The sequence below is a fragment of the Platichthys flesus genome, chromosome 3 (genome assembly GCF_949316205.1).
Source record: "Platichthys flesus chromosome 3, fPlaFle2.1, whole genome shotgun sequence".
NCBI lineage: Eukaryota > Metazoa > Chordata > Actinopteri > Pleuronectiformes > Pleuronectidae > Platichthys > Platichthys flesus.
In genome coordinates, this window is record NC_084947.1 from 27,483,438 (window position 1) to 27,510,995 (window position 27,558).

Here is a 27,558-nt window from a genome sequence, read left to right on the forward strand (position 1 = left end):
AACAGGTATAAAAGCTTCCATCAAGCAGCAGCGTTATCACGTAGGAGAATATCTGTGTTGTTAGAGCCACACTGCACAATTCATACATGCACACAATCTTTACAACTCATTTAGTTATCATGTTTGTGAATTGGGCCAGTCGTGTTTTGATCATTCTCAGAGGAGTGACAGCGTCTGATGATTTACAGTATATTGTCTCCGTGGGACGTTACCCCGACCTCCATGTAGCGAATGAACGAGTGCCCACCGGCATTCAGGTCGGACTCCCATTGGCTCCAGAGCACGTCAGTCTCGTGCGGCTGATGGTAGGTTGCAGAGCAGGTGAAGTGTTGACTATGGTTCACGGGGCAGCAAACAGCAGCGGACCCGCCAGGGGACATCAATGGTGGAGTACGCATCCATTCAGGGAACGGTCTGACAGAGACCATTACTGGGGCTTACATGGAGAGCTGAAAGTGATTATGAGGTTAACGTCCTTAATGATGTACATAGCTCCGGCTCTCATAGTTATTTTCTATGTATATATTGGATTTTCTGAAGCTGCACCTCGCATCAGCCCTTACGATGCGGCAATCTCCAGGAAGCCAGGCCCAGCCCCCGACACCTGGGAGACTCTCCACACCGACATGCCTCCTTCTTTAGCCGAGAGCAGGTTCGCTCCTGGCTCTCAAAACGGACCAACGCCGGCGCCTGCCATCGTTTCTGCCGGCCCGGCCGACACGATCGGCCCCGTATCTAAGATTGCGACCACCTTCCAGCCTCCTTCAACGGACCCGACCGCCACCACAGCTACCGCCACCGTTACTGGAATAATTTCAGCCAATAAAGAGCAAATAACTGCGCCGATCTTTAGATTAAGCGGTGCACGCAAAAGATCCACCGATGTACAAACGTCACTTTTTGCTCCAGACAAAATGCTGCAGACCATGGTGTCCATGGTTTCCCAGCGCACTGCAAACGATGCCTGGGCTGCTGATAATACTGGCTCCTCTGTTACCTCAATAGAGAATAGTCAAGGTGAGTACCTCAATGAAACCGCTACCAGTCGTTTCATTTTCAGTTTCGGACCTGCAATCATAAACATAAGGCAAAGGAAGTCCATGACTGCATGCTTTTATTTTCTGGCATAGATTGAGTGAGAGTGAAAAGAAGGCATCCAGACTGCTGGATGGTCGCGCTGGGCTTTTGACGCAGAGAGCGACCGAATAAACCTCATTACAACAATAGACAGAGCCTCGGATTACATGGTGCAACCCTTTAGATAATTACCACATCCCCTTTTCATCAAAAAATAAAATTGTTATTCATGAACAAATCGTTCAGAATGGATGTTGTAATGTGTCCTACATTATATTCCACAGGCCTTTGATTATAGAAGGATGTGTGCCACATATTGCAGAGGGCTTGGAAGGGGGGTGTATGAGAGGGTGTGATGTTGATCCTGTTGTTAAGTGAAATTATCCGTCAGTTGCCATAGCATCCTCACAGACCATGATGCTTTTGTGTTTGACAAGACATATTTCATATGAACAAGAAATCGCAAGGAGATTCTCAAATAGCAGCTTCGTCCTTCCTATTGTTGTTTGCATGGCATTAACAGAACAAGGCCATCCAACCAAAATGGCCAGGCAGGCAGGGTGAGCCATGAATGACAACGGAGCCCCTCCTCTTACACACACACACACACACACACACACACCCATCCATCCCAGTATCCATGTGGAGGTGTTGTTCCCCAGCCTGCACAGCATCGATTTGATGACATAATCTCAAACAGGTTAATTGATGGTGAAAATAATAGTCAATTGCTGCCCTGCTTTCAGTTTATGCGTTTATGTGTCAGTATCGTAGATTAACTAAAATGGCGTCGCGTTACGCTGGTCAGTCAATGTTATTTATTGCTGTTTATTTGAATCACAAAGACTAAATGGTATTGGTTCCCTGATGCCTGATCAAACATGAAAGCTGTATTGGAAGCTTCCCCAGCACTCCTCATTGTTCTTGTGTAAAGACAACTCGCATGATCATTTCAAATCAACATGGGCGTCACCAGGGCTTACACCTCGCCCCGCCACCAATATACATTGTCTGGCAGAGCAGGGGCCTGCCAACGGATACAGTATCAGGTGTACTTTCATAAAGGGTCAGGTTCTCCTGTTATCGGAACATCTCCAATATAATTCCTAATATCAAAAGCAAGGGACTTTGGTTGAACGCTTGAACCAAAGTAGAAGGGTAATTGTTTCTTTGCAGCCACAGCTCCTGCTGCACTCGTTTCTCCTGTAGTTGCACAGACGTGCGACTGATGAATTTAGCAAGAGTGGAGCTCTGTGACGTGACTTGTTCTGAAACAACCTGCCAATGTCAGTGTCTGGATACCAGCCATGCTGTCACACCACTTTACGGCATTTACAAAGATAGGAGGTGGGTTGAACTCTGCTACAGGGTCACCCATTCTCTCCCCACTACACACAGATCCAGTCCAATTTACATCAAACCTGTTGTAAAGTTGTATACATCACTCCACAGAGCCCTTAGCCCACACCTAGAGAAAGCCTGCCTTGTGTGTGTGATAAGCTAGATCTCAGACATTTTAATGCCTGATCTGGATCGACAGTTCTTCAGTTGATGTCACTGTGGCAAAGGGTCTCACAATATACTCCACAGGCTTGCATAACTACAGGCCTTTCTTCGTTACATAAAAGTCCAAGCAACGGTGGAAGAGCAGCAAAATCAGAGTGGGATGCCAAGGCAGGAATAAATTAACTACGTTCACTTGTCCTGTCTTCTTTGTCTAACTGCTAGATGAGGTACTGTGTTCAGTGTGTGTGCTTACCACATTGGGAAAAACATTTTTGTTATTCTCTTAGATCTCTTATCTGCCTGTTTTTCTTTGTCTGTCTGCTAAGCACAGAGTGGAGACATGTCAGGCCTGCAGTCAACAGTCGCCACACCTAACCTGCGATCAGATGAATAATAGATTGCGACTCGCTACTCAACAGGGTCATCCTCAAGTCTCTTGTAATATTTATTTTTACCATAATCCTTCATCTGTAGCACACACATTCTTTTTTAAAGCAAACATGTTTTCTGAAAATCAGCAATATTATTTCTGTACAGTAGAGGCAGCAGGTTGAGGACTTGTATTTCTGACTCCCTGGGTTGGTGAAAGAAATCTGGAAAAGAAATGTGTTTTTAGTTTGTATTTTCCCTCTGCTTTGTAATTTGCACTGGGCAGCTCCCAGCGGGACAAAAGAAGACTGTGGGACACAAGGGAGCCTTAAGTTAGTGATAATGGATCTCTGGTTGTACCTGAAAGCTCCCAGTGTTACTGTTTCTTGGTATGGTCACACCAACACACTATCCAAACTGAAATTCCCTGTACGCAGCCCTTCAAAGTATGTGATGGCACCTTTCCGGTGCGAATAATGACTACATTTTTTATTTTTCTGATGGCATAGCACCAGAAAGTTGACTTCTTCTGTTCCACATATAGTGTTTCACTGTTTCTACAGTGCAAAAGTGAAAGGAAACTCACCTGCCTGGAGAGTACAACAAAGTGCAACCCCTGATATGCTAACTGTTTGTGTGTTAGCTTTGGCAATTCTATTGATGAGATGGTTTCAGCTAATTTTCCGAATAATGACACCTGCGTATATGACTTTCCGGGCAATTTCAATATTTGTTATATGAGGTACGTAACTACACCACTGCAGCATAACTATGATACTGAGGCTCGTCACTACATTGTTCAGCTGCATGTTCAAGTGCAATCTATTATATGAGGGAAAGGTATTTTGTTGGACATAAACAAGGACCAACCATTAATGATAACTGCAGATTTTAAGGCAATGGAATCAAAACAGATCCGCATGAAACAAGTCTTTTGGACTTTATACAATAAATGTTTAAATTTAAGTTAATGGAAGTTATTGAAATAACAAGCTTTGCTTATGTCAAAGACACTGTAATAGTTTATTTCCTAGAAGCTTAATATTTGCAATTATTTTCATTATCAATTTATCTCATAAACATTTTGATCAATATTTAGTTAACCCTGTTCTACACAATTGACAGTCCCTGGTTATATCATTTTATTTTGTTTGACCAAAAGTCTGAAGCCCAAATGTATTAAATTAACAATGATATTTATTGAGATACCAAAAGTGTCAGCATAGCATATTTTTTTCATACTAGATACCTCCTTTGAGCCCAAAGAGTCATTTTTTTTAATAAAACCACCCTAAATGCACACACACATAGACATCAGTCCCCTAAATATGCCTGATTATATTGATCAAGATCCTTCATTGTAATGTGGTTCATTGGTGAAGTGATAAAAAAAGGGCAACAAGTGTGATTTTAAAGAAAGTAATGATTCTAAATGTTTTAGAAAGTGAAAAAAATATCCGTTGTCTGTATCCACGCCAAACTATAATGGGTTCCACCTTTCCACCAAGTTTTGTAGAAATCCGTCCAGTAGATTTTTAGCAAATTCTACTGACAAATAAATTAATACACACACACACACACACACACACAGACAAATAAAACAATGGGTGGAAGTAACATTAAAATTAAACATCACAATGCCCAAATCCTTAGTTTATATCACTGCCAGTACATGTCACAGTGTACTTACGGTCTCTCTCCCTTCCTTTTCATCCTTTTCATGGGGACAACCCCGTCCATTCTCTCAGAGGGCCTTTGCAACTGCAGCAGTGGTGCGGAGGGGATTTTGGATTCGTATGAGTGTGACCTGGGGACCGGTCAGTGTTCGTGTCTGTCGGGATACACTGGTCTTCAGTGTGAGGACTGCGAGGAGGGCTACTTCACCAATGGCACCAGCGGCTGCCTGCCCTGCGCCTGCGACTCCTTTGGTGCAGTCAACCACCTCTGTGACAGGTAAGGCTGCTTCCCCTGATTCCTCTTGAAGAACTTTAGATTGAAGTAAACTGCTGTGGTAGCCGTGTTGGAGGTGTTTTTTTGTTTTATCAACATGATTGACAAGAGACATTACTTAATTTCTTTACTGTAAGAAATTAGTATTTAGTTAATGTCAACTTCTTTACTAGTTTACTACAATAGTATATCCAAAGGTTAAAAATCCACAACTCTGCATTTTTATATCACTTTGGATTTTGCACTTTCTATCAGCTCTCATCAGCTTTTCAGATGTTCAAAGGTTTGCAGGATTTAGTGGCGTCTGGTGGTAATGGTGCAGATTGACACTAACTGATTAATCCTACCATCACCAATTCCTTTCCATGCTGTTAGAGAACCTACAGTGGCCTTCAGGTAACATAAAATAAAAAAGGCCCTCTCCAGAGCCATACTTTATTTTGTGTGTAGAAACATCCTAGTGGTCCTTAGAGGGATAGTTCACACAAAAATTAAAATTCACTGAAATATCTACTCACCACTATGCTGATGGAGGGGTGGGTGAAGCATTTGACTCCACTCGCGGATCTCGTCTCGCAATACTCCAGGCGGAGGAAAACAGCGGACATTAAGGGATATGTCGTAAATGACCCAGTGCTAAGTAGAATATGAACATTGTGGCTAACGTACACTTGGATGATGGCAGGAGCAGTATGGAGGCGTTTTGAGTTTTTTTCCGTTCTTTTTTTTTTTTATTGAAGAAGTGGTAACCAGTTACTTCAATTGTATTGTATTTGGTTGCAACGCTGTTTACCCAAGAAACACCAAAATCTGTTTAGTTTTTCAACCTGAAAGATGGACTCTAACATACACACTCACTAGCCTAACAACATGAAACGCTATATGAAAAATAACGTACTGCTCGACATTGTTGAAGATTGCATTTCTCTAATACGCTCTCCATTCAAAATTAATATTTAAATAATGACCACATTACTGTCTTGTCCTTAAATATAAAATGATCTCCACTTTTCAAAACAAATTTATAGATAAAGAAAATGTCTTATATTCAGGTCAATACAGTATCCTTTATCGGCAGAGGGGGAGAGAATTCGGAACTATCTTTTTATTTATTTTATTTTGGGATATGCAGATATCCAGATATGGCCTCTGGAAGATGTGCGATACATCAAACTGGTTGCAGTTTTCTAAAGAGGTACAACCTTTAGCAACACAAGTACTCTGGCATGCCGAAACACAATGTCTGTTGTGAATCAGTGTTTGTTATCTGGCACGAGATGGTCTTGGCCTCAGCTTTTCTTAGGCATTATGTTATCGAATGTCCATAGCCCTGCAGAATCATTGATCCACCTAGTTAGCCAAACCATCATCCTACAGGCCACCTTGAAGGCAGCAACATGTTCAGTGCTTACTCCTCAAATTCAAAGCCAAAAAACACACAGCAGACCTTACATGCAGTTTGTCCACAATTCACAAGAACTGTGACTTGGATAAAAAAAAAAGCTGTGTGTGGGTTAGGAGTCCGGTCAAAATAGAGGCTGTACTTTCTGCTGCTCACCGGGATTTGTGTTGTCATGCTCTGAAAAGTACGTCACAGTAGGCTTACATAAGCTAAATCTTAATGGTTGTGCTCCTTCGGTGGAAACAGGATGAGTCTTTCATATTATTGAAGCCTGAACTGCTACATCGAGTGACTAGTGGGATGTAGGTGAAGGTGAAGGCAGGAGGGTTTCTTCAGGATTTCCCACAGTAACATTCCTGACACATTCCCTCTCAGACAGTCTGAGCCTGAATACTGCTAACCCTGTTAGCCTAGCCTAGCCCCCTTCAGGAGCTTATCACTGTGAGTTGCACAGATTAGCTGCCCCCCAGTCTACTGCTTTAGGTATCTTTCCAATTAAGTAATGAGCTGAGATGGAGCTTTTGGGTGCTTTAGAAGTGTCTCCTGTTATAGGAACTGCATTGGCAGTCAAACTAGATTTGGACTTTAATGCACTTCTTTGTGTGTTTGCATGCAATATGCTCAAAAACTGCACATACAGACTGCAGACACACCTAGATATCCCAAAACAAGAATATAAGCCTACAGACATGCTACTGGCTTTCTGAGGCTGTATTTGAGTGCTGCTAGTGACAATGCTAACATGCTGACATTTATATGGTATAATGATGGTATAATGGTGAAGTGATAACAATTCATCAAGAGAGGATGTGGGTGTTTTTCAGAAATTCCACAGCAATCTATTCCACAGTTGTTATTTATTAAAAGCTAAAGTATCAGCATTGCTATTTCAAATGGCCCCAATCAAAGAGCAGCTCCTTGCATCATAGAGAGAGGCAAGAGGTGAACTTCTTCAAATTGAGTTAATGCAGTACATTTTGGACAGTTACCACTGAAGAGGTGTGGTGTCGTCAGACAAAAGGCAGAGCAAAAAGGCATGTTTCAGAAATTTATTGACTATCTGACCAGAGCTTTTGTTGTAGCATCCTGAAATATCCCGCTTTTATGATTTCACAAAGTCATTACCGTTAGCAGCCATTACAGATTGATGACATGCAAAGGGGGAAGCAGTATATCATCCAGATATCCACAGATCTGATTGATAACCGGAAATGAGAGAAAGAATTCTGTTCTGTCCTAATTATTTTGTTTTTGCTGCGAAAGCACTATGTAAGTCAGTACAATATAAAGCTATGCCTAAAAGTTTATCTTTTGGTGTGAAATCAAAAGAAGTTGATTTGTGTATGGCTTTGGTAATAACCTTAAGCTACATGTCCACTTTATTGCTGAGTCATCGTTTCTGTGTGGTGATGCATTTGTCTGGATAGCTAAATCCAAATCATCCCAATATAGATGAAGTGACATCACAAAAAGATATTTCCAGCCAAGTAGGGCTGACTGTTATAAAGGGTCTATTTTCAGGTTTCTTAAACATCACTGCATTGCTTTCTTAGAATCAAAAAAAAAAAATGTATATGCATCTAATATCAAGAAGAATTCGTCAAGTTTAAACAAACTGTTGTAGATTGTCATTCAAAGAGGCTACAAAGAACAATGTTTTCCTTCCAGTACCTTGCAGTTAGACCCTACTTTCCTCCCAGATGACCCTCATTATACTTAGTATAAGGATTTTAACTTGAGGCTCTAAACCATCTGTTGTGCTCTCTAACAGCTTGGGTCTCAATTGGTACATCAGCTGGGACACAGCCATCCATCAGTACAAACAGGCACTTAGGTTGTTGATTAGCTTACATTTCACAAGAGCTGCTGATAATGATTTAACCTATGCTCACTCGCTCAATGAGCTCCATATATGTGTGGATGAGTGCAGCGTTCATCTGCCAGGGAAAGGCACTTTGATGTAGAGCTTTAGCGTGAACATACTTTTGGTAATTCACATGTAACTTATTTTTGTTTGACACTGTATTCCCCCAAGTCAGTTTATTTCTTCTAGCACTCATGATATTCTGTAAAGCCACCATTTGGGAAAGTAAATTATGAAGAACGGATGATAAACTCACAAATATTAAGACCAAGAGCTGTTTGACCATCTGACAAGCACTTGAACAGTAATGAAACTGATACAGTTTCATTTTATGAAAAACACTGACTTTAAATCATTGCAGATAAACCAGGAAGTTGGATGAATGCAAAGTCGTTTAACTTCACTTTGCACTATATGACAGTTAAATAAAAAGCTCCCCACATGATTTTCCAGGCAAACAATGAAAAAGTGACAGTATCTTGTTGAACTATTTGAGGAGGACTGACTAATGACAAGGAAAACTTCTGAAGGAGGCTTTGCAGTGTTACCACATGCCAAGGAAGCAGCTCACTCCAAACAAGCATGTTTAAAACAGGCACCACACTGGTATTTGCTAACTAGAAGTAAGTACAGCATAGGCTGATGGGAATGTTTTATGGGTGTTTTTGCAATAACCCTAGTGTTGGTTAGTTTCACCTTATCTATGTCCCTTGATGAAAAGTTTCAGTGTTACTTATCTTTCATTCATCGAGAAGGGAACATATTCAGACCAGATTTCATGGCAGTGCAGCCAACACTGGGTTCGACCTATTGGACAATGGTTTTCTGTAAAAAATTCTTAGGTAGCAGTTTATAATATGTTTCATTCAGGATCAAAATGGATAAGCACTGCCATCTGCAGAGCCACAACACAAGCTAAAACACAGCAGTAAAAACAAGAAACAGCCACTAGTATTGTGTTAGTATTGGGTGAATAACTCACCAGCGACTGTTACATGGTCAGATAAATGTTGCTAAACTTGACCTGACCATTTTTAAACACTTAACTTCACTGAAACCCAACTAATGCAATAGTAGGGTTGACAGCTCTTTAAACCAGATGATGTCTGTAATTACTTCCTTTTCAATGATCCTCTTAACAGCCTTAATGCACCACTGCCATCCGATTTTTACTTTTTTTTTTAACAATGATGTGGGCAGAACCTACAATCAACCTTTACATCAATAAGTTGTTCTATTCTTCCTTGTCTATGAAAAATGTCTATGCCTGAAATGTCAACATTACATTTCAGGCATAGATATTTTTTATTAGATTTAAAGCTTAAATTTTTCTGTTGTTTTTGGCTAAAATCAACATAATGTATCAAGGAGCTTGTTTACAGCTTGAATATACTAAATTCAAAACAACATAACCAACTTCCACTGAAGCCCTTGATCAAGTGGAAGCAGGGAGGTGAGTCGGGATCATGCTGACATCAGAAAGCAGAAGTATACTGCAGGGTTAAAACCGCACGTCAGTTTCTGTAGGATTTCTGTAAATTAATAGACTGTAGGCTGAGGCCTTCTCTACCATTGAACATTTGTGTTATTGTGGAACACTTAGCATTTTGTAAATAGTGGCCAACAACTAAGATGTCGACTGATGTGTTGTTGCACCTTTACCAAAACTGGAGACATGAAACAGAGAAAGATCTTCTTCATTTATTTTAAATTTTTTTCAGTTATTGAAGTTAATTCCTTTAACATGAATATAATAAAAAGTAATAACTTTTGACTATGGTTAAGGTGCAAAACAAGGTATCTCCCCAACTCTGAGAGATTTCCCCTTTGAATGTTGCTATCTTTCACTTGTGTCGAGGCCTGCAGCGTCTGGCATGAACCAGGCCAGTTGAGAAGAGATCAGAAGTCCTGCTGCTTGCTTGGATAACACACGTTTCAGGATTTGTCTGCATACCCAGCAATGCATCTAAACCTGTGTCCTTCCCAATCATTCACCTCACCTCCTGGTTTTTAAACTCACATTGTGCAATTACTCCCCTCGTCAGGATTTATAGTGTTGTTCTAATCAGACACATGTAACAGACGATGGCCAGCTTTGTCACAGCAGCCGTAAATTGAGGTTAAGCTTTGTCACCCGTGTAATACTGACCTACTTGACATGCAGATCTGACGCGGAGTGGCTGGGCCAGCACAGTTCAGTGAAATCCCTGCAAAACAATAACAAACTCCTCCCCGGGCTAAGAACAACTAGATTACTGATCTCTGAGGGATAATATATTCCCTCACTCTGCTCCAACTGTGGGCCTGCATATGAGATGATACATTTCGAAATACGTACAGGCGAACCAGCCTTATATCTTAGCTGCTCACAGACACAGATGACAGATTGTGCTGCATTGACACAGTTTAGTTTCTGACTGCAGAGCAGGGAACAGGCCACGATGGTGCATTAAAGGACTATTTTTGTTGTTCCTGCCCATTACCTCTTTAGTTTTACAGTGCGAAATCAGGATCTAGTCAATTTAAATGTAATTTTTGTCAAATTTAATGAAAGGCAGCTGATTCTCTTTTCTTGGAAACCTACTTAAATAATATACTTCTTATCAAAATTGTTGCTAATTAAACTCCGGTTGAGATAATTGGTTAATTAACTTATAAGAGCTCTTATGTCCTGTATCATGAGAGTATTGTCAGTTGTCCGGGGTTGTTGTTTACTGTTAAAGCTGTGGTATGTACACTTCTTTAATATAAGGCTTGCATGAGAACATTGAGCAGGACTGTTAATGGTAATAGGGTAGGGTTAGCCCTTTTTCACACATGTAAGGAGTAGTACCTTTTTTTTTTTATTTGCAATATCAGCCAAAACAATAGCACCTATTTTTATTAACAGTCTATTTAAAGATTCTGTAGTTAGTTTATATCAAAATGGAAAGGATACATACTGATATATTGATATTATGAAACCATAAATTCTGTGCTTTTATAAGATTATATCAAAAATAGCTTATCAACATGTTTGTGTGAGTGAAGGGGACTCTTGTCTAGTGCAAACAGTAAATAGTTTTTACATTACACAAGCCACAGATACAGGACTGCACAAGCAGTATTTGCCTCTAAGAAGTTAGATTTGTCTAGTTTCTGCAGCAGAAAGAAGAAAATTTGAGTCTTGTTCGTCAGCGGCCTTTAGTAAATGAGAGCAGACAAACTTCATGTTTCAGACAGACTGGATCAAATACACAGCTTCCAGAAACACCGTTTCTTTCACATTTAAATGGGTATGAAATCAGTATTGCCCACGCCCCACTGAGCACTGCTGTGGGCTGCTTCATTTGCATTAAGTACACTTGTTTCAACAAAGCCCTGTTTGTATGAAAACCCACGCACATGCTCAACGAAAGTGCTCCCAGTCACTCTTGATTTGCTTCAATTTTTTTGAAGTTATTGTCCCCAGATTATATTTGTGAGTCCATTGTCTGTGTTTGAGGGCTGGTCAGGCTTGACTTAGCATGGTACTTCTTCTAGGATATTAATTTGAATGTGAGTGGGATTAGAGAGCCATGTGTGATTTTTCTTTGGGAATATATGTAGCCTGTCCCTGCCACTCCTGCTTCCATCATGCATAAATGAACATGCAGCGACTCTCTAATTAACAGCGAGCCCCACAGAATGGTGAGATTGCTGATACGACGTTGATAACATACACAAAGTGTGTGTGTGTGTGTGTGTGTGTGTGTGTGTGTGTGTGTGTGTGTGTGTGTGTGTGTGTGTGTGTGTGTGTGTGTGTGTGTGTGTGTGTGTGTGTGTGTGTGTGTGTGTGTGGGTGTGTGTGTGTGTGTGTGTGTGTGTTAATGCTGAGGAGTTAAAATGTAATTGGATTTAAGTTTGCCAGAACATGCCTTAAGGCATTAGCCACTGACATTTGCTCAGCTGAGGGCAATCATACTGTTAAACAGATGTTTAAGTTGCCCTCAGCTCTATTGCCCCTGACCTTCTTCCTTTTCTTACCCATCTAATCAACACTTCCCTGTCAACTGGCTGTTGCCCTAATTCTCTGAAGGAGGCAAGAGTAAATCCTCTCCTGAAGAAACCCACCCTCGACCCGCCTGAAGTAAATAGCTACAGACCTGTCTCTCTCCTTCCCTTTGTTTCCAAAATTCTTGAGCGTGCTATCTTTAATCAACTTTCCTCCTATCTTAACCACAATAATCTTCCTGACCCTCACCAGTCGGGTTTCAAGGCAGGTCACTCAACTGAGACTGCCCTCCTTGCTGTCTCTGAGCAGCTTCACACTGCTAGAGCAGCCTCTCTCTCCTCGGCCCTTATCCTTCTAGACCTCTCAGCTGCATTTGACACAGTGAACCACCAGATCCTTATTTCCTCCCTTCAGGACCTGGGTGTGTCAGGCTCTGCTCTCTCCCTGCTCTCTTCCTACCTCAATAAACGCACTTATAGGGTAACTATGAGAGGATCTGTGTCTGAACCTTGTCCCCTCACTACTGGGGTCCCTCAAGGTTCTGTCCTTGGTCCTCTCCTCTTCTCTTTGTACACCAACTCCCCCGGCTCTGTCATTCACTCACACGGCTTTTCCTACCATAGCTATGCCGTTTGACACCCAACTAATCCTGTCTTTTCCCCGATCAGAAACACAGGTAGCAGCACGAATCACTGCCTGTCTGACCGACATCTCTCAGTGGATGTCTCAACACCACCTGAAGATTAACCTTGACAAGACTGAACTACTTTTCCTTCCAGGGAAAGACTCTCCTATCCACAACCTGACTATTAACTTTGACAACTCTGTGTTAACCCCCACTCAGACGGCTAGGAACCTGGGCGTAACACTCGATAGCCAACTCTCCCTTACTGCCAACATTACTGCAACAACACGGTCCTGTAGATTCATGCTGTACAACATCAGGAGAATACGCCCCCTTCTCATTCAGAAGGCGGTGCAGGTTCTGGTCCAGGCTCTGGTCATCTCACGCCTAGATTACTGTAACTCCCTCCTGGCAGGTCTACCTGCTACTGCCATCCGACCTTTGCAGCTCGTCCAGAATGCAGCAGCTCGACTGGTTTTTAACCAACCTAAATTCACTCACACTACTCCACTCCTCCGCTCCCTTCACTGGTTACCAGTGGCTGCTCGCATCCGGTTCAAAACATTATAGTATTTGCGTACCATGCTGTGAACGGATCCGGTCCAGTCTACATCCAGGACATGGTCAAACGTTACACCCCACCCCGTTCACTCCGCTCTGCTTCGGCTAATCGGCTCGTTGCTCTTTCACTGCGAGCTAAACACTCATCAAAAACACGACTGTTTGCCGTCCTGGCTCCTAAATGGTGGAATGAGCTCCCCATTGACATCCGGACATCAGAAAGTTTACACATCTTCCGCCGAAAGCTAAAAACATACCTCTTCCGACTTTACCTTGAAAAAAAAAAAAAAAAAAAAAAAAAAAACTACTAACACTTTAGTAGCACTTAAATGGCACTTACTTATAGCACTTTGTAGTTTTGCTTTATTTTGAAGAAATTGTACTTTATTGATTCTTGTCGTCCTTGGTATGTACCCTCGGGTTTGAATGCACTTATTGTAAGTTGCTTTGGATAAAAGCGTCAGCTAAATGAAATGTAATGTAATGTAATGTAATGAAGCAAATAAACAGCCTCTATGCTCAGTGCTCTGATTTTCAATATTAAGATCTGTTTAAAGCTTGGCTGATGCTTGAATTCTGTGGCTGACATTTGGAACTTTAATATAAAGAATCAGTCATAAACATAAAATGTAGTATTTTTTTAAGAATTGTGTTTATGATATATACTTTTGAGGACGTCTGTGCAAAAATCAACTACTCTCTATGTAAAGTGACACAATTTCTGATTTGTCTTAAACCTGGTTTGGTATTTAATGCTACAGTTTTCTAGTCACTCATCACATACATAGATGGAAATGTCAGCCCTGTTGCACAATTGGAAATTTGCAGGAGGTCTTACCTTATAGGATTTAATAGAAGCTTAGCTTCTGTATGTATCCTTAAAACGTAGATGCAAAGTGACCCATTAGGATTGCAGTCAGTAGTGAAATAATATGTCCTATCTGCAGTCCAAAATACAAACCTTTTCTTCGGCTTGATCTTTTGTTGCATGTTCTGCCCCTTACAGCTCAGGAATATGTGTGTGCAAGACCGGAGTGTACGGACCCAAGTGTGATGAGTGTCACCCGGGTTTCTTCCACTTCAGCAGTACTGGCTGCCGACCCTGCCAGTGTCAAAACCACACCAGCTACTGCCATCCACAGTCCGGTGAGTCTATAAACAATATTTCTAACAGGTTGTGTTTTCTTACTTTATAGATTGTTAGTTTTTCCCTCTATGAGACCACTCCCATAATCAGAAGTGGAAAGTACTACATTTAACAAATACTATAAAGTTATTTGTAGTTAACTTACTTGAGCTCTCAATTCATTCCCCTATCCTCATGTGCAGAGTGAAACATTGTACTAATATTTTACTTTTTCTTTTTACTTTTACCATCATGACCCTCTGCGAACTTGTATATATTTTCTGATATGTTACTGGATTAATATCTTCCAATAATGTGAAGCATAAATCAATATAACACTACAAAGAGCAATTCTACATAATGAGTAGTTTTACATTGATACCTAAAATAGATTTTGCTCCTAATACCTCGTTAGTTTTAGTTTAATAAGAGTTTTTTAACATTGTGTTGTTGTTGAAGTACTTCATCCACACTGTACAAAATGTACCTTTACTGTTGTATGTAAACCCTCTCCTGACAAAGTTGCCTTTGAGCAGGAGTAGTCATTTGGATGGTGAGTCAGACTTGCTGGTTTGATCTCCATCTCCACATGTCCACCTGTAAGCGTGTCCTTGAGCCCCACCTACCTTGGGTCAGGCTGTCAATGCTGGATAACTCTGATTGGCCAGTGATCCTTATCCTAGAGCTCAAGCAGTGTTATGCCTACTTCTGCTCTCCTGCTATGGACGGTCAAAATGTAATTTTTCTTTTTTTTTTATGGTGTAATGAGATTTCTTGACGTGCGTGACTGAGAGAGAAAGAGAGCCAGCACTTGGTTAACACGACGATTGCTGTGATTGAATAGAGAATATGACTTCAGTAAATATTTACATAAACAGGTTGCAAGGACTCTGCTAGGTCAGAAGCAACTGTTACATAATGTTAGAAGGGTAAAACTCCTCAAATCCAGTGTCTGTTCGAATTTGCGTATGATTTAAGGTGGATTTATCCTCCTCTGTGTCCTTGTTCACAAGGAGGATTGCAGCTCGCCTCCCAGCAGCCAGGCTCAAAGACTTAAAACCTCAAGCTAGTAACAGGGAAGGAGGATAGATGGAGGGGACAGAGTGGTGATAGTGGAAGGGGGGTTGTTTTAAAGCCATATGTCTTGCCATTATAAGGAGCAGATGGAGCCCAGTGTTCTCATGCTGTGGATTAACATAGTTCAGGTTTTGACAGCTCCCTTTAAACACTGACCCTGGCCTCTCCACAGGGCAGCTTACACAACACATTGTGCAAATTCAAATTGTACTGTAACCCAAACACTGTGGACCACAGGCAAACATGACAGGGACTCACCATTTCCAGCACGACTGAGACAGATTGTCTATGCACTGACTCAGTTCTTTCAACTTAAATCATTTTTAAATATTGAGTAAAAGTATTCAGAGATGATCAGTTCATCAAGAACTTTCTTCACCAGATCACAAGTTCTGTAATCTAACAGAGCTTCGGAGCTCTTGAAACCTAGATGACGTAACTCAACCAAACTTCAACCGTGAACCTTTAATGATTCTAATTTAACTCAGGAAACCCTTAATTTATCAGCAACTGGTACTCTTCTCCAAAGTGAACCTCCTCTTTAGTCAAACATTGGACCTGTCATCTGTTTACAGCAGCTTATTCCACTTACATAAGGAGCCCCTCTGTTGGCACAGTTGTAGGTTAATAGTTGGAAGAGGAGCATGAGTTACCTCATAACTGAAACCACTGTGCCACGTGAGGCAGCCTTCAGACAGGTTTAGTCATGTCTATGTAACCTCCATCCTCTATGATCATGGAGGGACAACAACTTCTACACATACAGCGACTCAACTACAAACAGCATGGCAGTGGCAGTACCTTCATAAATATTTATAATAATAGCAATGAATGAATTACTTTTCTATGTAAGTCAAATTAGCATTGCAAGAGTTCAAATCCATTAGTTTATATTCATTAAAGAAAAAATCATATTGAACATCAGTCAATGATTAATTATGATTAATATAAATTTTAAACAGCAATTTAAGCTGCATTTCTAAATAGTTATTCCACCATTATAATGGACAACATGATGAACAACATAGCAAGTTTTTTATTCTCTAGATGGGCATGTTTATATGAATTAAATGGAAAACCTTTTTTTTTTGTTTATTGATTCATTTATGTAAGTTCAAGAAGGCATGACTTCATCGTATCCCCAACAGATCCACTGTGTTGAAGAAAGGAAGTGAATCAAGGAAGTAACCTAATCATGCCACCTTTGTTCTGTCCTCCAGGAGTGTGTTTGAACTGCGAAGCAAACACCCAGGGATCCAACTGTGAGGAGTGTAAGCCTGCTTTCTACCGCAGCCCTGGAGCCGCCCTGACAGAAGGCTGTGCACCGTGTCCCTGCTCCAACTCCACCTCCACTGGCACATGTCACACTGGTAAATTACTTCTCACAGCCACAAATTAGCCACTGAGATTTGTTCCTTGTCCTGGATTAGCTGCAGTGATTCAGCAGGTTTGGCCTCTGTGACCTAATACTCACCATGAAATCAGTGTTACAGCGTGGTTTCAAGGGTGGGTTTTGTCTCATTGTTGAAAAAAGACATTTGTTGGATCGATGTCTAAGATGATATTTAATACTGTCAGATTGAGCTGCAGATATGTCAACAAGACATCTTGTCTCCTGCTGTTGACCTGTTCTCCAAGGTAATTCCAAAGATTCAGTGCAAAGTGTCACTACATTTGAATGTTGATTTGGTCAAGCTCCTTAAGAAGTTTTGATGCAGCGATAGTGTCTTGCTTGACTTTGGGTATATCTGTCCTGTCACAGGTTCCACTACCACTACTGGTCCATTTAAAGTTAATCAGTGTGGTATATGAATGTGTACAAGGGTTATGGTCAATGATGATACAGATAGTTGAGTCTTAATTAATTAATGCCGGACATCGTCTCTTCAACCTACCCCAGCCACCAGTTATTATCATATTAATCCAAAATGTAACCTTGAAGTCATTTAGTTGTGGAATCTGCCTCACTGATTCTGTGGTGAGTTATTCAGCCTGCCGTTCACTGATATCGTCTAACTGACAGTCTGTTCCCAGTCTGCTTCCAGTGCACACACAGCACACTTCATGAACAGCAGCACTCTGCTGTTATTTGTAATACCCATGGCTTTGTCTATCAAGTCACATACAGCTCCCCCTATAAATCCTTCAAATGTTCCTGCCTGTTTACAGTGTTAATGCACAATAATGTTTGGTTTTGATGAGAAACTTCCAGACTTCTAAACATGCAGAGTGCTTTGGATCTCTTTTTACAGACAGTCTGTGATTTAACAGGGACCTCCCTGTGTGACCCCACTTATTTCCCCTCCAGGCTGCTGCTGCCCTACTTTCACAACACAGCCAAAGGTCCCTGTGGGGTTAAGAACTGGGTTGAACCGCAATGACTGTCATATTCCGAAACTGCTTCAGTCCTCTCTGATAATGTCATTGTATATCAGCTAAACACAGCATGGAGGGCTAAACCTGATCAACAACACTGCTGAAGGAGATTATTTTGCGTCAGGAAAATATTTCCAAAGTCACTGCGCCACCATACTGTATTGTGTAGGATAGATTGTTGAATTCATGTTACTGCCTGCCAATGGCATGTCATAACAGAATTCATCAGAGCAGGCATATCTCTGAACTAATCTTGAAAAAAAAGCCTGCTACACCCTCTTCACTCCAAGCTGATCTTTAGCTAATGTCTGTCTATGGTTGGTTTACAATGTGATTCTGGTAAGGCCACAGGTCACTTAAAATCAACACGTGTATTTCTCTGCCTGGAGAAAGTTGAATTGTTGGGTTGCATTAAAGGGATAGTTCACAGAAAAATTAAAATTCACTTATTATCTACTCACCATTATGCCGACGAAGGGGTAGCTGAAGTGTTTGAGTCAACAAAACACTTCTGGAGCAACAGCATTGCAGCAGAATCCAATACAATTGAAGTCAATGATGAACTCTTCACATGTAATAAAACAGAAAAAAACATAACATGCCTCCATACTGCTCTTGTGGTCATTTACACCATGTTTTAAGGAGGCCCCAACTACTCCAACTACGCCTAATCAGCTTTGGGGGGGCCCAGCTTGCAAAAGTTTGAGAACCCCTGGACTAGTTGATTGATTGACTAATTTTGCGAGACATGAGAGGACACCAGAGGGCGAAAGGATTGTTTTTTTATCTGGTTTATTTGTGGTAACAAGGTGATGAGTCAAAATGAGATTTCAACTGAGGGAATGAGATTCCAAGAACTCCAATTCCAAGAGCTTAATTACAATATGGCAAGTAGCCTTGTAGCCTTTTGTGGTTTTAGATCAGCCATGACACAGCTTACCCATGTCAAACTATACTTAAACTCTTTCTGCAAACTACCTATTGATGTTTTCATGCATTACTCACGTATTCCTCATCAGGTTATCTCACCTTGCCATTCCATTTCTGGACCATTCACCAACAGTGTTGCCATATCCTTACAGCTTACCCATGTCAAACTATACTTAAACTCTTTCTGCAAACTACCTATTGATGTTTTCATGCATTACTCACGTATTCCTCATCAGGTTATCTCACCTTGCCATTCCATTTCTGGACCTTGGTGGCGGCCTGCTTGGCAACAGCCATGTATAGATGCGCATAGGCTGTCAGGTTATGATTGCACCTGCCAGGGGCGTCAGTGTAGGTTTTGCAGCGAGAAGGGAGGGGATGTGACAGGAACCAGGCTGAGCTGTGGTGGGACAGCATGAGTGCAGCTGGGCCATTCCAGCGCCAGTCAGGCAGTTACAGACTGGGGGGTATGGGCAGCATCACATTCTCTGTTAGGACAGAAACACCACACGAAGAGCTCAGTCAAAGAGGCAACCATCAGAAACATGCTCAGGGTCTTGTCCGTAGAGAGCTGCTCTTACGTTTATAGTGTGTGTAGTCATGGAGGATGTTGTAGCCTGAACACTGAGCTGCAGAGTATCTGAGTACCGGTTGCCCTGAGAGCGGCTGTGGCTGAGGGGTAGAGTGGTAGTCCTCCAACCTGAAGGTCGGCGGTTCGATCCCCAGTCTGACTATCTGCATGCCGAAGTGTCCTTGGGCAAGATGCTGACCCAGAATGGCCCCCCATAGAATAAAAAAGTGCTGCGAATAGATGAACTGTGTGAATGGGTGAATGTAAAACTGTACTGTAAAGCGCTTTGAGTGGTCATCAAGACTAGAAAATCTCTATATAAATACAAAATCATATACCATAAAACCATTTTACAACAGTGGGAAATGAGAAGATGCCATAATGCGGTATCATTGCTCCACATTTGAGGATAGATGCTTTGGAAACGTACTGATAAGGCCTGTCCATACTAACACACACAGATGAGAAATGGAGCATTTCAGCCGTTTGGAATGTGGGGCACACATATTAAATCATCCATGTATGATTACATGTTTACACAATGGTACATGACGATTGGTATCCTTCAGTAAATACAGAAGTTCATCAAATATATGTATTCATATTTTAATTTCTCTTCTGCTCTTATTGATTTTCTTTTTCATGTGTACATGCGTCAGTGGGTCAGTCAGTCAGACAGTTTGCACCTGACCAGCAGTTATCAGACCTCTGTATGTATCATAGTATAGTGGAGGATGATGGGTAAACAAGCAGATCAAGTCCTCTGGCCCAGTGCAGAGCAGAGCTGCACATCTCATATTCCCTCCCCCATCAGGCTGGCTGCCTTTGAACACCCAGCTGAGGTTAACTCAAGTTTATCAGCAGCAGCCTACTCTGTGCTGGAAAACAACACACTCACATGACCAGACTTGATAGAGGCTGACATCTAGGCCACTCGAAGGCAGTTATCTGTGTCTAAATCATTCAACACCCTGGGCTGTACTGTCCTGGGGACTGGAGTGTAAAGGCAGGGCATCAGTTTTTTCACAGACCTGCAGAGGAGGCTTGTTCTTCTGTTGTTGGTGTGGATATACGATTTTTTTCTTCATCCATCTTGAGGAAATTTTTTATGTCCCCTCACTTATTCTTTTACTTGTAGTCAGTGAGGCCATACCTTCCTCTCATCTTGCTGACCATTCAAAGCCCTTTATAGTTAAAGTACAGTATGTGCAGCACTTTTTTCTATGAGAAAGGGGGGTTCAGTATCTTGCCCAAGGACACTTTGGCATTCGGAAGACTGGAATCGAACCGCCGACCTGCTGGTTAGGGGATGACCGCTCTCACCCCTGAGCCACAGACATGAAATGATAGATGCTGGGATCAATTCTATAGAGAAAACAGACTCAATGTATGACCAGATTATCATCTACTCTTAAATCAGCAGTTATTGAGTCCCTCATTGGTCCTTACTGACCCATGAGTATGGAAAATAGTATACAAGGTAGAATTTAATTTTACTACTATATATGGTGACTGCGAAGGCATTTTTAATCATAGAATAACGGTTCCCCTTTTTATGTTGATTTTCACTGACCCATTCCCGTGAGACGATATGTCAACTGAAGCATCTTTGCTGTGAGTCGTTGCACTCATCTATTCAGGTGTTCTCTTTAACTTTGCTACTGTCTGTATAAACAGTGTACAGATACAGAGGTCCTTAACCCGTCAATCTACATGTTGTGTTTTACCCACTAACTATTATAGATATTATAGTTTAGCATGCGCTGGCCTTTGTCCTGTGACCCGCAGTGGTTTTGTTTCCAGTGTGTTCAATAGGGAGAACACTGCCCCGTGTGGACACTACCAGAACATAACTCTCCCTCGCTCTGATAACACTCATCAGAAGCCATCTAGTGGCCCACTCTCAACCGTTCCGTTTGTGTGAAAAAAGGCACTTGAATGTTTGAATTAGTTTCTCTAAAACAGTGGTTCTCAATGTGGGGGGCGCGTAAACAGTAAATGTACATTAGGGGGGGACACTCTCCAGAGGGGGGCGCAATGTCACAGACAAAAGATTAAAAAAACGGCCGACAACCTGTCACTGGTTAGTGAAAGCTCCTTCAGTGGCGAAATGCTAGGGGCTGGACTGACACAAACAAATCAATACTGTTTTGTTCCTGATCCACCAATCAAAAGAGGAGTGTTGCACGTACGCTTCCAAGTATAAAAGTAACTGCAGGCATGGTCAGCACTCACCGTCACTGAGACGACACCCTGCAGAGTTTGTGCGATTGCTCTTGTTTCCTTATCATTCAGATATTCATTGCTTTATAAACAGTCTTTTTAAAGACTCACTCCTTCCTTAGTAATACCTTCCTGGGGGGGCAGGGGGCCCCAATTACCCCTAACCAGATTTGGGGGGGCCCATCTTGCAAAAGTTTGAGAACCCCGGTCTCAAATTAATTATTGTGTGGTAAGTTACCAGCAAGCTGGGGACGGACGGATACCAAAGCTCCATCACAAAAACAACTGAACAGATTTCTTTTAATCTTGGTGGAAAGATGTGGTATTGGTCAGGGAGGAACAAACAAATAATTTTTTTGGTGCGGATCAAGATCAGGGGGTAAAACCAGGATTTTAATCTATAGCTATAAAATTTGGTGCAGCTTGATTTGATTTAAGGAGAAAGTAAAACCTTGGAGGTGTTTTTTTTTTGTAGTACTGAATGCTTCAAATTGGAAGGTAGAACAGACTTCAAAATATGAAGGATAATGAAGTGCAAGTTTTTTACTTCACATGAATACAGCAGAATGTAGTATAGATTAATGTCTTTGCATTATGTGGACCTCAGTGCAAATCAAACTGCTTATATCCCCAGAAGAAAAACAAAAATACATGTCATGGTCCCGGTAGTGTCGTGCAAAGTCGTTTTGAAAGGCCCAGACTAGAGTAAAAGCCTAGCCTTGTACTACATCATCAGCAATGGTCAGGAGCTGAGCTGTTTCTTGTCTATTCTTTTGCAGATCCGAGTGGCTCCCCAGTGTGTGACCAGTGCCTTCCCCGGTACAGCGGCCCACAGTGTGACAAGTGCAGCCCCGGCTTCTACAAAGCATCCAGATCTTGCGTTCAATGTGACTGCAGTGGGAATGCAGATCCTCGAGGCCCCGCCGAGCTCTGTCAGGCTGATACTGGCCACTGCCTCAGCTGCATCAACAACACCACCGGGCTCCAGTGCCAGCTCTGCATGCCTGGATTAATAGGGGACGCCCGAGCGCATAACTGCACCCGTCCAGGTAAAGACTGAATCACAATATACTGTAGAAACAAGAAAAGTAAAATTTTCACAGCAGGCACTTTGACCAGTCACAGCAGGAAAAGCACAATTTGAACTTATAACATGTACACTGGCTCTGTTATGTTGATTGATTGATCTATCAATTACAATATATCCTCTGTGTTATTCATGCAATAGGTGGTGCAGCAGGCGGAAGCAGGAAGCGATGTATTAACTTCTTGTAGAGATCACATTACATGTAATGTAATGTAATGTAATGTAATGTAATGTATGTAATGTAATGTAATCACATGATTTACATGAAAGCAGTTCTATATAGGACTCACAGGCACTGGTGTCGGCTCTTATCACCACAAACCCTTTTGACCTCTCTGTCGGTGTCTTCTACATGTATGGCTCCTATTTGTCTCCTGGAGATACATTTTTTTCCTTTTTGTGTCTGTCGCTCATTAGAAACACCATCAAGTCAAGGTGTGACATCAATCAACCAATCAATCCAACTTTATTTGTATAGCCCATATTCACAAATCACAATCTGTCTCATAGGGCTTTAACAAGGTGTGACCTCCACTGCCCTTAACCCTCAACAAATGACAAATAACAGGGTTTAACAGGGTAAAAAGAAGGTAGAAACCTCAGAGAGAGCCACATGTGAGGGATCCCTCTCCCAGGACGGACAGAACGGCAGCAAATGCCACGTATAGCTGAGCACATCAACAAAATTATAATATTTACAACATTGACAAGATGAAACCGTTTTTAACATAATGTGAAATCCTGTCAAGTATTTATACCTAAGAAAATGTCTGATAGAGATAAAGGGGGCAGCAGTGACAGTTGAAATGGAATTATTGCCACTAATGGTAGAATATGTGATTGAGCATATTGTAGATCAAGCAGCCTTGTTGTAATCACAGTCAACGATCAGCTGCCACCACTTCCATCTACTAAATAACTATTAGAAAAATTTGACTTTTATCCAAAATAATAGAGTCTTTCTACATTTGGCTCTAAAACAAAGCCTGGATATATTGTATTAAGCAACATTTTCTGCATGGAAACACACATAAAGACATGAAACTGCTATGTATTATTTCTAGTGTTTTCACTAGTCCCACTACCACACGCCTTGAATAATCCAAGTCACATACTAAATTATACTGTCTACCTTTGGTATTGTTACCAACATTAGTATACTGTGCGGACATTTTCAGTGCACTGCTATTTTATATTTAAAATATGATGTAGGCTGTTGTGTTTACATCTTTAGCTTTGAACACAGTCGAGATGGACAATGTGCTAACGAATGATTAGAACAAGAAAAAAGCAGAGGACAAGCTTGATGGGGAAAGTCTCTGAAATTATTACGATAACTATCTTATAACTGGAATAAAAAAGAAAGCATCAGGTGTATACACAGTAAGAGGTAGTTATATCTATTTGCCACAAGGTGTCACAAGTGACAGTGGTTGTACATCAACAACCTGGTGTTGCTTTTAAAATATTCACTAATGATCTCATTGCGTCTCTCTCCCCAGATCCGTGGAACATTCCCACACCAGCAGGTACAACCACAACAGAGGCCCACACATCGAGTACATCCTTTCCCGCCACATCTACAACCAGCACCACCTTGAATCCCCCCATAGCTCGAGGTGTCCCAGCCTCCACGTTCAGCAGCAACACAAGCAATGCACTGAGCACTGCTGCCACCACCCAGACCCTGCTGACCAGCCTGAGCAGCCCCACTGACAACACTACAGCAGCCCTGCCTGAAGTCTCCTGGACACAGTTCAACATCATCATCCTGGCTGTTATCATCCTGGTAGTGGTGCTGCTGCTGGGCTTTGTTGGAGGCGTGTACACATATCGAGAGTACCAGAACCGCAAGCTCAATGCCCCTTTCTGGACCATAGAACTAAAAGAGGACAACATCAGCTTCAGCAGCTACCACGACAGCATCCCCAATGCTGATGTGTCAGGACTACTGGAGGACGAAGCCAACGAGGTTGCACCCAACGGCCAGCTAGCACTCACCACACAGGGCAATTGCTACAAGGCTTAGCACTCCACCCATCCCCAAGCTGGACACCTAGATTTACAGACCATTAAAGCTGCTGGAAAGCACCAAATACAAAGCTCCTTCATGTATGATTGCTTGTTACCTGCTCGGCTACGAGATTTCATAACACTTGGCAAATTGCGATCAAGCAGATTTGATTACAAACATGAAACGTTTTCCTTTTTGATATGGTTTATAATGGAATGGGGCGATCAGTGAAGATGATCCAAAGAAAAAAGTGTTTTGGTTGAGTTTTGCCTGCGACGGCCCTGTTGTGCAGATTATTTAGATAAATGGCATCTCATGAGACAGGTGCAAAGCATACACCTGTTTGCCGAAACGATGATCCCAAAACAAGAGAGAACTTACAGGAGGCTAGCATTTCACATACTTGTTTAAATGGACTTTTGACTGTTTAAGTTATAATTGGATCACTTGGAACCGTGGTTTTCAATTGAGACAATGATTGTTATTTAATTAATTTTATTCTGTTCTTATTTATTGTTTGACGTTTCATTCTGGGGAAAAATGCTGCACTTGTATGATGTGTTTATTCATGGTGTTAGATCTTATGTGCTGTTGGATGGTGATTTGAACTGGCCAGTATGTTCACATGTATAGTTTGTGTTTTGAAGCGAGTCTTATGGGAAGATGAAGTCTGCTGGCACAAGCTTTTTAACAACTTCACCTTATGTTCATAGCTTCCTTTTTGTTAGTGTGCCAGCTCACCTGAAGTATCTAAGAGGAGGGTTTCTTTTTAAGATACTACACTCACCAGATATAATCTCTCATATTTAGTACTACTGCAGGGCTTGGGTAAACTTACTCTTAATCACGTGTGTGTGGGCGTGTGTGCGAGAGTAGAGGTTGGGCTCTAACTCATTATCTGATGTCTCAAACAAACAGTTTTGTAGTGTCGATACTGTTTTTGAGGAGTGAAACAAGCCTGCAAATTATCAAAAAATCCTCCTACTGGTCCTTGTTTTCACGTACAGTCATGTTACATCAGCTGGAATAGTGAGCTTCTGTAGAATCACTGCACTTCAAAGCATCTCACTGATTCCCGGATGTGGATCTTGTAATCTCTATGTTGTTTTAGTTACCATTGGTCGGGTGTGCTTCTTATTACCATGGTGAATGAGTAAATCTAATTATGGAACTAACTCCTCAGGTACTGGCTCTTTCCCTAATGTGATCACTGTAAATATGAAAACTGTACAGATGAATGTGAATAGTAGCACTATTAATGTACAGGTAGTATACTGTGTGTACACTGTCACTCAACAAGCTCCAAACCTTTCACTCTCAAGGGTGTGATGCTCCTGTCAGCCCACAGCTTTTTGTATTTTTATTTCTTATTGTCAGTGGACTTTGCCATACATGAAATCACAGGACTTAAAACCACCACCCTGAACTTGGAACAAAGAATGAAATGATGTAAATATTACCCCAATGTCAGAGCATCAACTCTTAAATAAAAATGAGTTCAACTGTTGCCTCTTTGTTTCTGCCATATCTTCAGGTCACTGCTACATTTTGAAGATTCCCTTCGGAGTTACTTGAAGACATTTTGATATATTCAGTTCTTAAAATTGTTTAAGATTAATATTTAACAATTGGTCTTATTCCTTGCTAGACACAGGATATCTACCCCACCGTAAATTCCGTTCAAAAGCTGTGTGCAAATACAAATTTGCTGGTCTATTGAAGATTCCCTACTTATCCCTGGCTGCTGCTTTATTTGCAGAGTCCATATTGAAGTTTTTTTTCAACTGCATGCTATAAGTCAATCGTTTTCAAATTCGGCATTTAAAGGATTTGGCCCCTGATCTGATACACAGCTAAACGTAATCTGGAGTTTATGACTAACGTCTAGACTATTATCCCAAAATGCTGCTTGTAAATACATGCCTTCAAATGAAATGAAGACGGACACTTTATTAGAATAGACAAAATACTGATAGAACCCTGAATGTGGTTTGCATGACTCATGTTCTCCCAATAAGTCAGTCATCAGCTTTATGACAATTGAATTTTCAACTGCTTGGACTGTTGATACTAAACTTGCTGCTTTTATTTCCTGGTGACCATTAAAAGTGCAGGTGTGGCGCTCTCTCCAGTCATTTAAATAGGACCCTGTGGTTATTAGCTCAAAATAAATACTGAAGGACTTCTCAAAAGTATATGCTGCCAAATGGCTTAACCCAGGGGTCGGCAACCTTTACTATCAAAAGAGTTGTTTTGCCCTCTTTTCCCCCAATTTAAATTTGTCTGGAGCTGCAAAACATATTTGATAACACAGCTTATAAAGTTTTAAATATAGTTATACTATATATATTTCAACTCTAGTTTGTTGCATTTATGAAATTATAGAACGAAAGTAAAGACAACATTTTTAAATAAATAAAAAGATTTAGCTACAGCCTAATAACTTAAAATAAAGATATATTTTAGTTGACGAAATATTAAAACAAAGAGTGAGAGCAAATCAGACTGGAGGCGGACGCAGAAACTGAAGCTCGGTACAAAACCAACTGCAGCTTCTGCTCTGATCTAGAAGCTGCGGCGCTGATCTCTGATCAGCTGTGACCAGAGAAACTTGGTGTTTTATTACCGCTTCCACTGATACGAAGCAGCCGGTAGGTACTTGAACGCGCTGTGACCTCACTGTGTGTCTTTCTCTGAGCGTCTGAGCGACTGAGCGAGGGCGGGGGGCGGAGGCGGCGCATTGGCCCGCTCCTGGTATTTCATGCTGGCCTGATAAGATGATGATTTAAAAAATTAATGTGAACGTTCACTCACGTTAATCGTCACG

General features: G+C 41.4%; 1 protein-coding gene across 2 annotated transcripts; it reads left to right on the forward strand.

Annotated features, from left to right (window-relative positions):
• The first annotated feature begins 344 nt into the window (after positions 1–344).
• si:ch211-158d24.2 (multiple epidermal growth factor-like domains protein 9) lies at positions 345–26,238 on the forward strand. 2 transcript variants are annotated; one of them, XM_062384941.1, is made up of 6 exons: positions 345–1,017; positions 4,701–4,905; positions 14,334–14,473; positions 16,751–16,900; positions 22,410–22,679; positions 24,220–26,238. In XM_062384941.1, exons 1-6 carry the CDS (start codon positions 462–464, stop codon positions 24,744–24,746), a joined length of 1,848 nt encoding a protein of 615 aa, XP_062240925.1. In that variant the 5' UTR covers positions 345–461; the 3' UTR covers positions 24,747–26,238. The 2 variants fall into 2 exon arrangements, with proteins under 2 accessions (XP_062240925.1, XP_062240926.1); XM_062384942.1 differs by having other exon boundaries at positions 24,244–26,238.
• The last annotated feature ends 1,320 nt before the right edge of the window (positions 26,239–27,558 follow it).

What these genes read in the sequence shown, in the direction of transcription:
- si:ch211-158d24.2 (XM_062384941.1), top strand. Translation starts at nt 462, where the DNA reads ATGAGGTTAACGTCCTTAATGATGTACATAGCTCCGGCTCTCATAGTT. An exon ending in CTCAATAGAGAATAGTCAAG is followed by an intron (nt 1,018 to 4,700) that starts GTGAGTACCTCA and finishes CCATTCTCTCAG; the next exon opens with AGGGCCTTTGCAACTGCAGC. An exon ending in CACTGGCACATGTCACACTG is followed by an intron (nt 16,901 to 22,409) that starts GTAAATTACTTC and finishes ATTCTTTTGCAG; the next exon opens with ATCCGAGTGGCTCCCCAGTG.